The sequence below is a fragment of the Triticum aestivum genome, chromosome 5B (genome assembly GCF_018294505.1).
Source record: "Triticum aestivum cultivar Chinese Spring chromosome 5B, IWGSC CS RefSeq v2.1, whole genome shotgun sequence".
Lineage (NCBI taxonomy): Eukaryota > Viridiplantae > Streptophyta > Magnoliopsida > Poales > Poaceae > Triticum > Triticum aestivum.
Window position 1 is genome coordinate 423,059,341 of NC_057807.1, and position 16,223 is coordinate 423,075,563.

Sequence of the window (16,223 nt, forward strand, 5' to 3'; positions counted from 1 at the left end):
GCTGTCCTATTGTGCCCTCCGTGGCGCGCAAGCGTGATGGATTCCCGCTATAGGGTGTTGCAATACATTCACGATTCGCTTATAGTGGGTTGCTTGAGTGACAGAAGCATAAACCCGAGTAAGGGGGTTGTGGCGTATGGGAATAAAGAGGACTTGATACTTTAATGCTATGGTTGGGTTTTACCTTAATGATCTTTAGTAGTTGTGGATGCTTGCTAGAGTTCCAATCATAAGTGCATATGATCCAAGAAGAGAAAGTATGTTAGCTTATGCCTCTCCCACATAAAACTTGCTATCAGTCTAGTTAAGTAGTCAATTGCTTAGGGACAGTTTCACAACTCCTACTACCACTTTTCCACACTCGCTATATTTACTTTATTGCTTGTTTATCTAAACAGCCCCTAGTTTATATTTACGTGCTCTTTATTATCTTGCAAACCTATCCAACAACACCTACAAAGTACTCCTAGCTTCATACTTGTTCTAGGTAAAGCGAACGCTAAGCGTGCATAGAGTTGTATCGGTGGCCGATAGAACTTGAGGGAATATTTGTTCTACCTTTAGCTCCTCGTTGGGTTCGACACTCTTACTTATCGAAAGAGGCTACAATTGATCCCCTATACTCGTGGGTTATCAGTTCTCTGCAGTGGGGGTTGAGGCAGTGGGGGCTAGCACCTGCGAGAATCGACCAGGATAGTAGAGGCTCAATGCGGTGATAGAGGTGAGGCGTGCGGTAAGCACGGGACACAGCGACGGGCCAAGGCACTGGTGGTTAGACATGTGGTCCGACAAATTGTGCAGGGGGAGCTGAAGTAGTGTTGACGAGTACCGGATTCAAGTTGGTTACTGGGTCTATCGGTGCTGGAAGATGGAGAGGAGTTGACCATGGAGAATCTGCGAAAGTGGCGAAAACTCTTAATGTCAAAATCTAAGAGTGTACATGGCCGTATATTCTGTGGTGTTCAGTGCACATGAAAAAGTGTTGATGACAAATACAGAAGGAGGCAGAGTGTTGTAGCTGTGGGACATGCCAGAGACAATCCGGAAGAAAGGATGAGACAACTGCGGATTTGACTCAGGGTGACACATGGCGGCGGTGAAATTCTTTCAAGTTTCAGGCAAGCAGTCAAGAAAGAGCGGTGACGTTGAACTCAGGTAACTCTTATATGTGGCGTCCAATATGTGAGTTGTTCACTTTCCACGCAGACAATGGTCGGTGTGTGATGGCGTTGAACAGATTCTCCGGAAGTCAGGAGCACAAAGTAGAGTAATGAGGAACTTAATTTTGCTCGAGTGTTGGCTGTTAAGAAGACGAGAAGGGACTACAGTTGCAGGTGGAGTCACATGGAGTCTCGGAGTAGCAGCGGTGCTCATGGCGTATCTCTAGTCCAATGTACATGGAGGTTCGATGCATAGATGAATTCAAGGTGGTGAATAATATTCGTCAAGGTGGAGTTTGTTAGAGTTGTGTTGAATATTATTGTACAAGGTAGGTTACAATTGGACTTGGTTTTGTGTGTGTAGATAAGGTAGGAGTTATGTTCTAATAGGACACTTGTATTCTAGGCTTCTCATATATATTGGGGGTAGACACACGATGTAACTTATGCCAACATAATAGCACAGGCACGCAGGGGAGCCGGCGGCGTGTGCCGGCGCCCGGGCAGCCGGTGTGTGGTATTGTAGCGGTGTCATGGAGAGGAGCGTATGTAGTCATGCCCCGGGGATGTAACCATGATGATGAACCTCGTTAACAAATCTCAGTGTCGTGCTTGTGTGATTGGTTGGTCTTCGGATGATCGACTGTGGCCTCAAATTATTCTAACACCGCTAGACATGAACCATGGCCGTTTTTGGTGTGTTGTCAAGTGTGCCGAGCACTGACTCTGTTTGCCGGCTTGAAACTATGGGGATGATCATTTTGAAGGCTGGCATGTGTGCCGGCCGCTGGCAGGAATTATGGCCGCGGGGCCTAAACTTCAGATTTCATTTCCTTTGCAAAAATTTCAGACGTTCGGACGAAATGCGTCCAGCGGTTGGGCGCACGACCAGCAAAAATGTAGAAACGGCTGGACGCCGCCCCTTTGCCTAATCCAAATGAACACAATCCAGACAAAACAGACGTCTGTTTGGATCGTGTGTTGGAGTTAGCCTAACTGGACGAAGGAGGGGGGAATGTAAGGATGGGACAGAAGGATTAGAAGTAAGCGAGTCGAACGTGAATAGAAACGGAAGGTATGGGCCTAGGAAAGGGACTACGTGGTTTCATGAAAGAATCGGGTGGCTATCTCTACAATGCATGCTTTGCATTGATGGTTAAGTTTTTTGTTGAATTGTTTAATTGCTTACCACATGTGTCATGTGGTATTCGATGGCTAGAATTAGTTAGGGTGACATGGTTAAGAAGAAAGTAGAAAAAAATCCTAGTAGCAGACATACTCCCTCCTTTTTTAGTCTATATATAAAATTTGATCAAAGTCAAACTATGTCAACTTTAACTACGTTTATAGGAAAAATATTAACATTCACAATATGAGATTAATAATTATTAGATGCATCATGAAATTAATTTTCATATCATATAGCTTTGTATTGTACTTCCTCCGTTTCTAAATATAAGTCTTTTGGAGAGATTTCATTATAGACCACATACGGAGCAAAATAAATGAATCTACACTCTAAAATGCATCTATATACATACGTATGTGATCCATAGTAAAATCTCTACAATAACTTATATTTAGGAACGGAGGAAGTAGATGTTAATATTTTTTCTACAAAGTTAGGGAAACTTTTAAACGAAGATAGTAGTAGATTCGTACTACCATGGTCTGGTCTGGTGACAAATGGCACGAGCGGACCCGGGGTTTAGACCCTTGGTTGCTCCCACGTCAGCACTTACGTAAGCCTGGCTAATTTTTTAAGGGCATGTACAACGGTGGCAATACCAAACGGTAGCCTCATGTATGCATGCGTATAAAGTCGTATGGAGCAGCTATCTATGGGAGCATGGAACCAACGGAAGCAGCAGCGCCCTGGGGCCACTCACCAGCTTTTCCTGTTCTTTTCTTTCCCTCAAATGAGCTCAACCCTCTCTGGCTCATCCTCTCTCTCTCCTCACTTTCTTTGCTTTATTGATGGAGCGCCTACCTCCTCTGCAAGAGGTCGTTTGGGTCTGCAGGCAGTAGTCTTTTTAACTCGATTCTCCACGGCAGATGATTCTCCAACGTGGACGGGCGGAGCAGCTGTCCAGCGTGGAGCATTGGCCATGCCCTAAGTAGGCAGCAATCGGTGAACGCGGCGACGGGTGGTGCAGCGCTGTGCCTGTGTTCTTTGTCGCCCCGCTTGCCGCTTTGCTCTTGCAGATTCGGATCACGGCCCCAGCGCCGCGACGCCGAGCCAAAGCTCACTGCCGCCTGCCGCAACCCCAGCCATGGACGACCCCGGCTCCGAGATCGAGTACGAGATACCCGGCGTCGTGCGTGTGCACAAGAGCGGCCGCGTCGTGCGCTTGAACGGCACCGAGACCGTGCCGCCCTCGCCGTCCGGTGACACAGCCAACGGCGTCGCCTCCAAGGACGTCGTCCTCGACCCCGCGGCAAACATCGCTGCTCGCGTCTACCTCCCCGCCGCCGCCGCCGCGGTGCCCGGCAAGAAGCTCCCTGTGGTCGTGTTCTTCCACGGCGGCGCGTTCATGATCTACACTGCTGCCTCCCCGCTCTACCACAAGTACGCCGCCTCCCTCGCCGCCGCGGTCCCCGCTATCGTCGTCTCCGTTGACTACCGCCTCGCCCCGGAGCACCCTGTTCCGGCCGCCTACGAGGACGCCTTCGCGGCCCTCAAGGCCGTCGTCTCCTCCTGCCGGCCACGCGGCGCCGAGCCCTGGCTCGCGGCGCACGGCGACGCGTCCCGCGTCGTCCTCGCCGGCGACAGCGCCGGCGCCAACATGGCGCACCGCACGGCGGCCAGGCTGCGGAAGGAACGCATCGAGGGGTACGGCGATAAGGTCAGCGGCATCGCGCTCCTGCACTCCTACTTCTGGGGAAAAGAGCCGGTCGGCGGGGAGCCCACCGACGGCGCCCTCCGCGGCGGCATTGACCAGGTATGGCATGTCGCCTGCGGAGGTAAGCTCGGCCTCGACCACCCGTACATCAACCCCGCGGCGTCGCCGGAGGAGTTGAGCCAGCTCGGGTGCGGCCGTGTGCTGGTCGCCACGGCGGAACACTGCTGGTTCGTGGAGAGGTCGCGCGCCTACGCGGCGGGGGTCAAGGCGTGCGGGTGGGGCGGCGAGCTCGAGTTCTACGAGACCAAGGGCGACGGGCATGTCTACTTCTTGCTCAAGCCCGACTGCGACAACGCCGCCAAGGAGCTCGCCGTCGTGGCTGACTTCGTCAGGCGCTGTTGAGTCTGTTTTCTCTTGTTCGCCGGCGAATGATTCAGTAACAGAGGCTGAGGAGCAAATAATGTTGTCCTTTATTTTCAATGGTTCTGAATTCACAAATACAAGTGTGCTTTGAGTTCTGGTTACACTTGCAATCCGAAGGGGAACACACTGAGCACGCGAGTGTCCTCTGAATCAATTGCCGGCGAGGAAGGCGACCACCATGTCCATCAGTTGCAGAGCCAGATCACACTCCGGCTTGCTGAGGAAGAACACGTGCTCTCCTCCCTTGGACTCCAGCCACTCCACCGTGCCGGGCCACCCGCTGGCCTTCACTGCCTGGTAGTACGCCGCGGCCCTCGGCAGCGCGAAATCTCCGTCGGCCGAGCAGACAAGCAGCCTCCGGCAGGCCAGCCTCTGCAGGCTCGGCGCTCCACGAGCCAACGGGTTCAACCTCGGGTCGTCCATCCCGTCTGCTTCCGGGCATATTATGGGCCAAAGCTTCTCCGTGATCGCCCTCGTGTCCATGGCCTCGCCGTCCAGTGGCTCCTTACCACCAAACATAGGATGGAATATGATCGCCCCCTCAATCTCTACTCCTGGGGGCAAACCGTCCCGGGTGCCGGCCATGATTGCTATGTTGTGGACGATGTTCGCGCCTCCGCTGTCGCCGGCCAAGAAGATTCTGCCGGCGTCGCCGTGCTCCGAAAGCCAGGGGTCATCCCTCGACGCGGCCCAGCTGAGCGCCGCCCAGGAATCGTCGTAGGCCGCGGGAACCGGGTGCTCTGGCGCGAGGCGGTAGTTGACCGACACGGCCAGGACGCCGGCCTTGGAGGCGACGGAGTTGAGGTACCTGTGGTACGTCGGAGAGGCGGCCGAGTCGAGGACCAGGCCGCCGCCGTGGAAGTACACGAGGATCGGGAGCTTCTTGCGCTGGGAATCGGAGCCGGCGGCGACGAGGTCGGGGACGTAGAGGCGGGCGAAGACGCCGGTGGCGGCGTCGATGACGACGTCCTTGGAGGTGACGCCGGTGGCAGCATCGACGCCCGGCGGGGTGGTTTCTGTGCCGAAGAGACGCTCCACTCGGCCGTCCTCGTAGACGCGGAGGAGCGGCGAGTCGAATCGCAGTTTGGTGGCTGGATCCATTGCTGGCGCAGGTAAACTGTGTGTGGCGACGAGGCGCCCGAACAGGCCAACTGATAATAAGGTAAAGGCCAGCGCTAGGCGCCCGGCCGGCCGGCCGTTCAGTTTTGGCGCCTTCTCTTCGTCCTGAACGGCTCCAGCATGAATTGCAGCGCGTGGCTCCAACTTCTGCCTTTGGCGATTGCAGATCCCCCATCGGACGGTTTGAACATGTGGTCACCGTGGTTGCTGGCATCCCCAGCGTCACCGTCTCCGGCTCGCCGCCGTTCTTGCACCACCGTGTCCAACGAAAAACTCAGCAACAAAAAACTCAACTATACGCTGGCGGCAGCAAAAACAATCGCCGGTCCAAGCAGAACTTACCACTTTCTACACCGCTGGTCGCTCGGACGCAACACAACGACTCGTCAGTTCCAGCATCTTATCGTAAAAGGCGATCGCCCTGCTTTATATATAATGCAAACCACCAGAGCCACGAAGATCCAACATAGAGGTTCACACCACACACACCGGTAGCAAAGAAACAAAGTACAATAGGGTTATGCTGAGGGCATAGCTCAACAAGCCCTAAACGAAAGGAAAAATGTAGCACATGCCAAGGGGGGCGCCCGAAGTGGCCTTGCGGTATCAAGCGCTTAATCCGGCTCAGATGGAGGTGGAGGAAGCAGGGGCGCCAAGCGGAGAGCCATCACCCGAAGATCTGCAATGAAGATGTCGATGGTGACTCGGTCCTCCGGGTGGCTAAGCGGTCGCCAGATGTGCCTTGGCCGTACGATGAAACTTCTTCCAACCGTTCAGATCTGGCGTCTTCTCTTCGTCCCGAGCGCTTCCAGTACGCCGGCACGTGTATGCCAGAATTGCAGCACGTGGCTCCAACTTTTTCTCTTTGACACGGTACAAACGAAAGCACTCATATATATGCGCATACACTTACCCCTATAAATGCACACACGCGCACCCCTAGTCGTCGACGGAAACGTCTCCTCCCACTAAAAGCACATTGTCGGAAATCCTGAAATAAATTCAGGAATAAGCACTAGGACTTGAACTCTAGCGGGCTGGGATACCATTGACCCTCTAACCATCCAACCACAGGTTGTCTCTAACTTATGGGTTGGCATAGCTGCCGTTCTTGCACCACCATGTCCAACAAAAAACTCGGCAACAAAAAACTCGAGTATACGCCAGCAGCAGCAAAAACATTTGCTGTTTTGAGCAAAACAATCGCCCGTCCAAGCAAAACTTGTCGCTTTTCTACGCCGTTGGCTGCCCAGACGCAGCACAGCGAGTCGTCGGTTCCAACATCTTCATGGTTGTAGCATTCCTCGCACTGGTTCAACTATCCTGCTCCGACGGCCGCAACACACCACGACCGCAGCTAAAAGAATCTGCCGGTTCCAGCAAAAAAAATCCCTTCTTTCAGCAATTCAGATCAGCGGTTGCAACAAAAACATCACCGACGGGATGCATGGTGCCGCTGTTTGTAGCATCCTCGCTCTCCGGTTCTAGCAAAAAAAAAATGTTCGACTCCAGCAATACAGATCATCAGTTGCAGCAAAAATGTTGCCTGCGGGATGCATGGGTGCTGCCAGGTGTGCAGCAAATCATGACGTCGGGTCCAGCAAATTTTGCCGCCGGTGCCAGCATGGCAGAAAGGCCGGTTCACCATGCGCGGTCTGGAGCTTGCAACACGACATGGACGCGACAACGCAAGCAGCGTCGCCGGTCTTGCTTGTTGCTGGGGACAACATATGCTTGGCGGCAGTGCCCTGGCGTAATTCGGGTACCCAGACCGCGGACGTTTAGTGCACGTGGATAGGAAAAATGTTTGAATAGTTTTGCTAAGTCTCAGTCGTTCGTTATGTCTCAGTCGATGCTATATTCCTTCTATCTTGCATGGAGATTCATAAAGAAATTTTATTTTTATTTTTTCCTTTTTCTTCTTATACTATAACACTTGACTGAGACTTTAAGTTTTAATCGACTGAGACATAGCCACACCCATGTTTGAACCATGCAGTGCGGACATTTAGGAACATTTTGATGCACAACGTTGAAGTTATCATTATGCTAATGATTGTAAAATGCACCTCCCAAACTAACGAGAGCCTTTCTTTAGAAAAAATAACTAAAGAAAGTAGTGTACACGATTAGCGATGTTAGTCAAATGACTATGCAGAGCGCAGATCTCGAGGTGCCATTGGTAGTCTTCTCCACATTGTCAGTGACATGACAAAATTCAGACTATGGATGAGTAAGATCAGCATCTAATCTTCCCTCAAAAAATAAAGGATCAGCATCTAATCTTGGATATTAGGCTCCTCATTCTCACGGTGCGTCAATCCTGACGCAATGTACTGATGTTCGCATCCTTCACGGTGCGTCAATCCTGACGCCACGCACCCACGACGCTGGCCGGCTTGCCACTGCCGGCTTGGGTGTCGACGCCACCAAATCAACACAAAGACGCGGCCTCTGCCGGCTTGGATCTGTCGACGTGCTTTAAATCACTTGCTGACTCTGCCTAGCTAGCTAGCCTCCTCTCATCGGATCCGATCTGCGAGGAGCCCACAATGACCAACCTAGTCGACGAAGAAGTGAAGGCGGAGGCGGCGCACTTCGTGTTCGTCCCGCTTATGGCCCAGGGGCACATCATCCCCGCCGTCGACACCGCGCTGCTGCTGGCCACTCACGGCGCGCTCTGCACCATTGTCGCCACGCCGTCCACGGCGGCGCGGGTGCGCCCCACCGTTGAATCCGCCCGGCGGTCCGGCCTGCCAGTCAGCCTCGTCGACTTCCCGCTCGACTACGCCGCGGTCGGCCTGCCCGACGGGATTCCAGGCGGAGCGGACAACATGGACAACGTCCCCCCGGAGTACATGCTGGCCTACTTCAACGCCGTCGCGCTCCTCCGGGAGCCGATCGAGGCCCACCTCCGCGAGCACGCGCCTCGGCCACCAACATGCATCGTGTCCGACTTCTGCCACCCGTGGACCGTGGAGCTCGCGGCCAGCCTCGGGGTCCCCCGGCTCACCTTCTTCAGCATGTGCGCCTTCTGCGGACGTTTAGTCGACGACGTTGAACCTCTCAACGCAGCACAACGTTGAGAGGTTCAACGCCTACGACGGCGTGCTCGACTACAACCAGCCGGTCGTCGTGCCGGGGCTGAAGAAGCGGTTCGAGGTGACGAGGGAGCAGGCCCCCGGATTCTTCCGGGGCTGGCCCGGCTGGGAGAAGTTCGGCGACGACGTAGAGCGCGCGCGGGCCGAGGCCGACGGCGTCATCATGAACACCTTCGTGAAGATGGAGCCCGAGTACATCGCCGGCTACGCGGCCGCGAGGGCGATGAAGGTGTGGACCGTGGGGCCGGTCTCCCTCTACCACCAGCACGCCGCAACGCTGGCGGCGAGAGGGAACACCGCGGACATCGACGCCGATGATTGCGTCCGGTGGCTCGACGACAGGGAGCCCGGCTCCGTGGTCTACGTCAGCTTCGGCAGCATCGCGCACGCGGACCCGAAGCAGCTCTCGGAGCTCGGCCTGGGACTGGAGGCGTCGGGCTACCCTTTCATCTGGGTGGTCAAGGACGCCGGCCGCCACGACGAGGCAGCGCTCGCCTTCCTCCGCGGGCTCGAGGAGCGCGTCGCGGGGCGTGGCCTGCTCATCTGGGGGTGGGCGCCGCAGGCGCTGATCCTGTCGCACCGCGCGGCGGGCGCGTTCGTGACGCACTGCGGCTGGAACTCGACGCTGGAGGCGGTCGCGGCGGGGCTGCCGGTGGTGACGTGGCCGCACTTCACGGACCAGTTCCTGAACGAGAAGATGGCGGTGGAGGTGCTGGGGATCGGCGTCAGCGTCGGGGTGAAGGAGCCAGTGATGTACCGGATGGATCAGAAGGATGTCGTGGTTGGGAGCGAGACGGTGGAGGCCGCGGTGAGGAGCGCCATGGACGGCGGGGAGGATGGCGAGGAGAGGCGCTGCAAGGCCCGTGCGCTCGCGGTGAAAGCGAGGGCGGCCATGCGGGAGGGGGGCTCGTCGCACGCCAACATCCGCGATCTGGCCAAGCGTTTCCAGGTGGGCGCCACACAAGGTACCGACGAGTGATACCTGGATAGTGTGTGTTCATAGCATGTTAGCGAGTCAATTACACCCCTGGTACCACAACTTGGGGCGAAAAGTCGGTTTAGTGCTAAAACTTGCGACATACATTGAACTGGTGCTACAACTTGGCTTTGGCGTGCATATACGGTACAAATCACGTTGTTGTACGAATAAGGTGCTGATGAGGCATGCCAACATGGCATAGGGCCCGCTGTCAGCGTTTGGACGGCAAAGTGGACGTGTGGCCTGCTATTTTGCAAACAAAAAAACTCAGAATTTTTTTCTCAAAAAAAGACCCTGCCGCGGCCATAAGGGTCCATTTATCAGCGTCACACTAATAATTGAAAAAAGCAGCGTGCGCGCGGGATACTCGAACAGCTAACATGTAGGATGCAGGAGGGCACTGCTAAACAGGATGCTGCTGCTAGTTATATATATTCTCTGACTATTAAGTGGGCTGCTGTGCATGCATCCCATTTTGCATTGTGTTTTTGCCCGAAATTTACTCAATATATGTAAATTATAATAGTGTGTTATAAATAATATATATAAGCTATAAAATCATTTATTGATTTAAAATTTATCCATACCATAAATTATGAATTTTAAAACTCTTCATGCGATAATTTGCATATTGAATAAAAACATATATTCAGTAAATGCTTATATAAGTTTAAAATTGTTCACAATATTAACAATATAAAAATATTAATGTTTTTAAAAAAATGAATAAATGCTTATATAAGTTTAAAAATGTTCAATGTTTTAAAACAATATTAATGTAGTGTGTAAAAGTGTTCATGTTTTAAGAAAGTTTTTTAGTTACTATATATTTCCATAAATTCCTAAATAAGTTTTAATATATTGACAGTTTTAACAAATTATTCATGTAGTATATATAAGTGTTCATGCTTTCAAAAGTATATATTCATATAATGTAAAAATAGTTGGCTGGGATTAGAAGCAGCGACATGTAGTCAACATGTGTGAGTGGCCACCACACCACTCAGCAGCATTACTTTTTTTAGGAATTTATAGAATATATGTAAATTATATTCTTATGCTATAAATAATAATAATAATAATAATAATATAGAATAATATTACATTATAAAAAGATTCAAGTATTAATACATATAATTATATATTTTACTTCATGATAAATGGTAATATAAGTTAAAATATTCGTGATTTTAATTAAAAAATATGTAGTATATAAAAGTGATCATTGTTATTCTGAAATTTATTTTCTTTATAACACACGATTACAGTTTGCATGTATTTTTTAAGAAATAACTGTGCAAAATGGGCCACTGGAACTCCAGCCCACTTAAGTCGAAGCGTTATATAGGTTTTGTGTTAGTTTATTACAACATCGTTGTCTGGTGTATGGGTTGACAGGGTCTCTTTCGTGAGAATTTTTTTTGCACGATAGTATGGGTTGCTGAAAGATGGACCCCACGCGCCTCCGTCTGTGATGAAAATATTGGTCGCTGACAGGGTCTCTTTCATGAGAATTTTTTTTACACAATAGTATGTGTGGCTGAAAGATGGACCCCACGCGCCTCCGTGAGGAAAATATCTGTCGCTGACAGGGTCTTTTTCGTGAGAAAATAATTTCCAAGGTGCTTTCTGCAGAATAGCAAGCACACGCATGCAGTCGCTGACAGCAGAGGCCCATGCCACGTTGGCGCGCCTAATCAGCAACATGTTCTATAAAAATATAATTTGCACCGTATATGCACGTCAATGCCAAGTTGTGGCACCAGTTCAATGTACGGCGCAAGTTTTAGCACTAAACTGATTTTTCAAGCCAAGTTGTGACACCAGTGGTGTAATTGACTCCATGTTAGCTGTCCAGCTACCGAGAGCCTAAAATGCCGCTCCAATCAAGGTTTTATGACTTTGAAAACTCGTACACTACATTTGTTCTATTTGTGTGCTATCTTTTTATCAATGTGGAACAATGAAAGGCCTTATCAGTACTACTAGTAAACATGTCCGTGCATTGCGACGGGACAAAATACACCACATCCCTCTAAGCACAATTCCATTACTCACTGCCCCCTCCCTTCACCTACCACACCACACATGTCCACGTCCTTTATTTCAACACAATACATATCCCATGTCACCACTTATCCCCCCCCCACCCCCCCCACACACTTTATTTATTTTGTAATTGCAATGGATGACAACACATTACGAGCTAAAGCGGTAATTAAAAACCTATTATGTGCAATATTCTCAATACATAGAAATATTGAAAATCTTATAAAAACAAATAAACAAATTGTTGATTGCAAACAATAGTTCAGTAAAAAATAAAAGAACAAACTAAGTACGAAGAATCACGTTTATCTAAAAATATATGTTTAAGAATAGGTATAGATCCCAAAGTGCGGTGAATCTAGAAACGAGGGGAGGTGGTAAATATCGGTAGGATGAAGTTGGTGAGGTGGCCGCTGCCTTTTGGCGAGCTCCAAGGCGACCTTGTTAGATCTAGCGTGCCGCGACGTGGTATAGCATGGTACCATTTACTATGTGTAATGCTAATAAATTATTGTATACAACAACAAGAATACACAAAGCTTATAATTTTTTATGTTAAGAGTGAGCCCAATTCAAAGGAAATTAAATGCCCAAGTTTCTTTCATCCTTCCTACCTCCTTTAAATTGCAACATTAGAGCAAAATCTCGATTTACTAATCTCATAATACAATAAAAAAATAATATTCCTCGCAAGAAAAGGCATACATATGTAATTGGCTTGGATATAACAGGGCGGACTTGATCGTTATATGACTTTTTATGGAAGTAAGCAAAAATGACTCTGCTGGTGGTATGATATGATAATGAACACACTGAACTAACGAAAGTGTAAGCATGAGCTGAATCCTTACCTTTAAATACCTGAAAGCATCCTTAGAATATTTTCACTTCACAATAATAAATATAGTTGCATACAGATTAATAACAAAAATGATCAGGAAGCTAAGCTAATTTTTTTAGTACGATGAAAATATGACATGTTCTGGGAGGCACCACTTTATGGCCTGCAAAGAGAAAATCAACAAGAAATTTAGTTATAAGTAGATTAGTAACAAAATTGATACGGAAACTAAAATTTTTTAGTAGAATGAAAACATGGCATTTCTTGTTAGAGAATTTTTTTTGCAACTTTAAAGAGGCAAAGTAATATGTAAATGTCAGTAAGAGAATCAGAAAAAAGCAGTATTGAGCATTGACCTTAGCAAATATGTAAAATGGCAGTCAGATCGATCTGCATGTACCATATAGTAGTCGATCACTATGCCTATATTTGGAAAGAGGAAACATGTCATGCCAGTCCACCCAAAATTGTGGATGCTTCATGATATACATTTTTTTAAGCACCAATAATTTATAAGGAATTGCTTCTCTTGATACATCTTCTGTGACAACAACCATGTAGAAGCTAACCTTGATGTATCAAATTTGCGTTCGAGAGCGTTGGTGCCATCAAATTTTCATCGGAGCTTTGTAGTCCTTCGTTTCAAATTTCAACACCAAAAGCTCCCTTTGTCCAGCGTGCGGATTCTACCATGCTGAAGCCGTGGAGGGTGCGCTGTCTTTGGATCTCCTGGCCCAAGTAGTACTCGACAGCGTGCTCATGCAGGAATCGGCAGCATGTAGGCTCGTGGAGCGAGGAACAGGACGACCACCGGCTGCAGCATGGGTTATATGATATCTTCCTTTTGATGCACGGCCATGGAAACATAACTAACCCTACAAACAACTCTCACATAAACCATGAGTTAGTACACAAAGCGTAATGGACAATGCTTACCATACCATGAGATTACATGATCTCGCTTGGTACATATTCTATGCTTTGTGTGTTGATCAACTTGAATCACTCTTTGTACTTAGTATTGACCAACCTTGAATCTTTCCAATTCTCTTCATTAAGATGATGTCTTAAAGGTAAACATGAATGTTCGCATAATATTCTTCTTTAAGACATGCTTGCAATAGGCTCAACTCTCACGTGACCAATCTTTGAATAGCACCTTGGTCAACATATATTCTTCTTCTAATAACCTTGAAATCAACAAATGGTCTTCAAGCAATGCCTATGGACAAACCCTTCAAATATAACTTAAAGCCACCATTAGTCCATAGAGATTGTCATCAATTACCAAAACCACAAATGGGGGCACCATGCTCTTTCAATGTTCAACTCTGCCACATTCTTCATAGAAGTGTCCAATCTTTCCATATTGCCATGTTTTCTTTTCTTCCGCGATATTATTATTTTGAGATTGAGCAAGAATTATTATTTTAGTCATAATTTCTGTTTTTGTGGGTCGCAACTACAAGTTTTCAAGGGGTTGCACCTGTAAGTTTTGAATGGGGTCGCAACTTCAGTTTTTCAAGGGGGTCGCAATTGGAAGTTTCCAAATGGGTCACAACTGCAAAGTTTTCAACGAGAGTTGCAACTGCAAAGTTTCAAGTGGGTCGCAATTACAAATTTTCAACGATGTCGCAACTGCAAGTTTTAAAATGGGTCGCAACTTCAGAGTTTTTATGGAGAGTCACAACTACAAGATTTTCGATGGGGTCGCATTTGCACGTTTTCAATATGGGATCTATCACAACTAGGAGTTTTCAATGAGATCACAACTGCATGTTTTCAAGGGATGCGCAACTACAAATTTCAAGGGGTCACAAATGCAATCGAAACTGCAAGTTTTCAAGGCGATGTGACCTGCAAGTTTTTGACAGTGTGTCAACTACAAGTTTTCTAATGGGGCGCAGTTGCAAGTTTTTAAATGGGGTCGGAAGTTCATGTTTTCAAGGGGAGTCACAACTACAAGTTTTTAAACAGGGTAGTAACAACAAGTTTATAAATAGGGTCGTAACTGCAACTTTTCAAAGGGGGCGCAACTAAAAGTTTTCAACTAGTTCAAAACTACAATCTTTCTAGGGGAGACGCAATTGTAAGTTTTCAATGGGGATCACAACAATAAGTTCTTAAATGGGGTTCACAACTGCAAGTTTTCTAATGGGATCATAACTTCAAGTTCAACGGGTTGACAATTCAAATTTTTAGGGGATCGCAAATGCAAGTTTGCAAAAGAGGTCGTAACTTCGTGTTTTCAAGAGGGGTTGCAACTTCAAGTTTATAAATGCCCCATAATACTTGCATGTGATTTTGGGCATGTTTTGTGAACTAAACATGCAAGCCTGTAGAATTTATGTGTCTTTCGTCCTTTGTTTTACACAAGCATTGATATTATATTATTTGGGTTTCCTACGTTCTTATGTTTTTTAGGGGAAGGCCATCATGGCTAACTTTATTAAACTCAAATCACAGCTACATCATCTGTAATAAACTTAATGATAAACTACGGGGGTGAATCAAACCAAATCGAAGGTTGGTTTTCACGACCCCAGCTAGCTAGCACATGCGCTACTACATTAGGTTCCTATTACAAAACTCGACACAAGTCTTCCCGAACTCACTTAAATCTCGACGACAGTCTTCTAGAATAAGGGCTGCAACCATAGAGTATCCTTCGTCTTGCTTAAGAGCTTGAACCACTGTGATATTATCCATGCGTATGAGAACATTGTTGCGTCCCAACCGATTGACCAGCTTCAAGCCTTTCATACAATGCTGCGTGAAAATGAGCAAAACTGACCCTTTTCTGAAAGTTCAACACAAAATGGCCTCAATCTGAAAATATTTTATAAAATGTCCCTCTTTTGCATCACGCCCCGGGCTGGGGCGCCATGCTAAAGAGTATGACGCCCTGGACTAAGGCGTCATGGTTGTGACATGTAGCATGGCGCCCCGGGCTAGGGTGTCATGCCAAATAACATGACGCTCTAGCCCGGGGCGCCATGCTATCTAGCATGACGCCCTAGGCCTGGGCGTCATGCAAATTTGTGAAATGTTTTCAGAATGAGGTCATTTTGTGCTGAACTTTCGAATAAGGGCCAGTTTTGTTCATTTTCATCAATGTTGCGGCCTCCGCTGAAACGACATCGTGAACATGCGCTAATTTTGTTGTTGCCGCTGCCAAAAATGGCTCATTATGACCTCGAATCACTGCACCGCAAGACCCTGCAAATTCTACTTCGTAAAAGGAGGCATCAACGTTTAGAATAGTTTGGCCCAACATCGCCCTTCTCCACTGATTTAGGAGTGGGGATGTTGCTGGTTTCCCTGCAGCCCTAACGAAATTCAACATCAAAGTCTGAATTGTTGGCCCCGTGCGTACTGGTGTTAGGACATCCTCTGCTCTGACAATGCATCGCCTCTGCCACAGTCTCTGAAAATCGGACCGGATCCATGTATGCCCCTTGGACTGCCGGGTCACATAGCAAGTTAAGGCCAGTAAAACTGAACCTAAACCAAGCCATCTCACCCTATTTGCTCTGTAAGCCGTTGGACTTCGTGTGGGAGTCATCTCCAGCCCTTCGATCAGCCGTTACACACACATTTTTCGCTTCATGGGCTGGCTGTCCTTAAGGGAGGCTACTCCAGGAGAATTTTCTGAGGCCTGTGGTTGATTGGACCTCTCCCGCACGAAGCCCATCCCAGCTTCGAAGG

General features: G+C 48.5%; 2 protein-coding genes and 1 pseudogene across 2 annotated transcripts; 2 read left to right on the forward strand and 1 right to left on the reverse strand.

Annotated features, from left to right (window-relative positions):
• Positions 1-3,129: 3,129 nt before the first annotated feature.
• On the forward strand, positions 3,130-4,501 carry LOC123112232 (probable carboxylesterase 12). Its single transcript, XM_044533171.1, has one exon. The coding sequence runs from the start codon at positions 3,434-3,436 to the stop codon at positions 4,403-4,405; it is 972 nt and encodes a 323-aa protein (XP_044389106.1). The 5' UTR covers positions 3,130-3,433; the 3' UTR covers positions 4,406-4,501.
• On the reverse strand, positions 4,451-5,628 carry LOC123112233 (tuliposide A-converting enzyme 1, chloroplastic). The gene has a single exon (XM_044533172.1). The coding sequence runs from the start codon at positions 5,525-5,527 to the stop codon at positions 4,577-4,579; it is 951 nt and encodes a 316-aa protein (XP_044389107.1). The 5' UTR covers positions 5,528-5,628; the 3' UTR covers positions 4,451-4,576.
• A 2,061-nt stretch (positions 5,629-7,689) lies between these two features.
• Positions 7,690-10,199, forward strand: LOC123112234 (UDP-glycosyltransferase 73C12-like; annotated as a pseudogene).
• Positions 10,200-16,223: the final 6,024 nt, after the last annotated feature.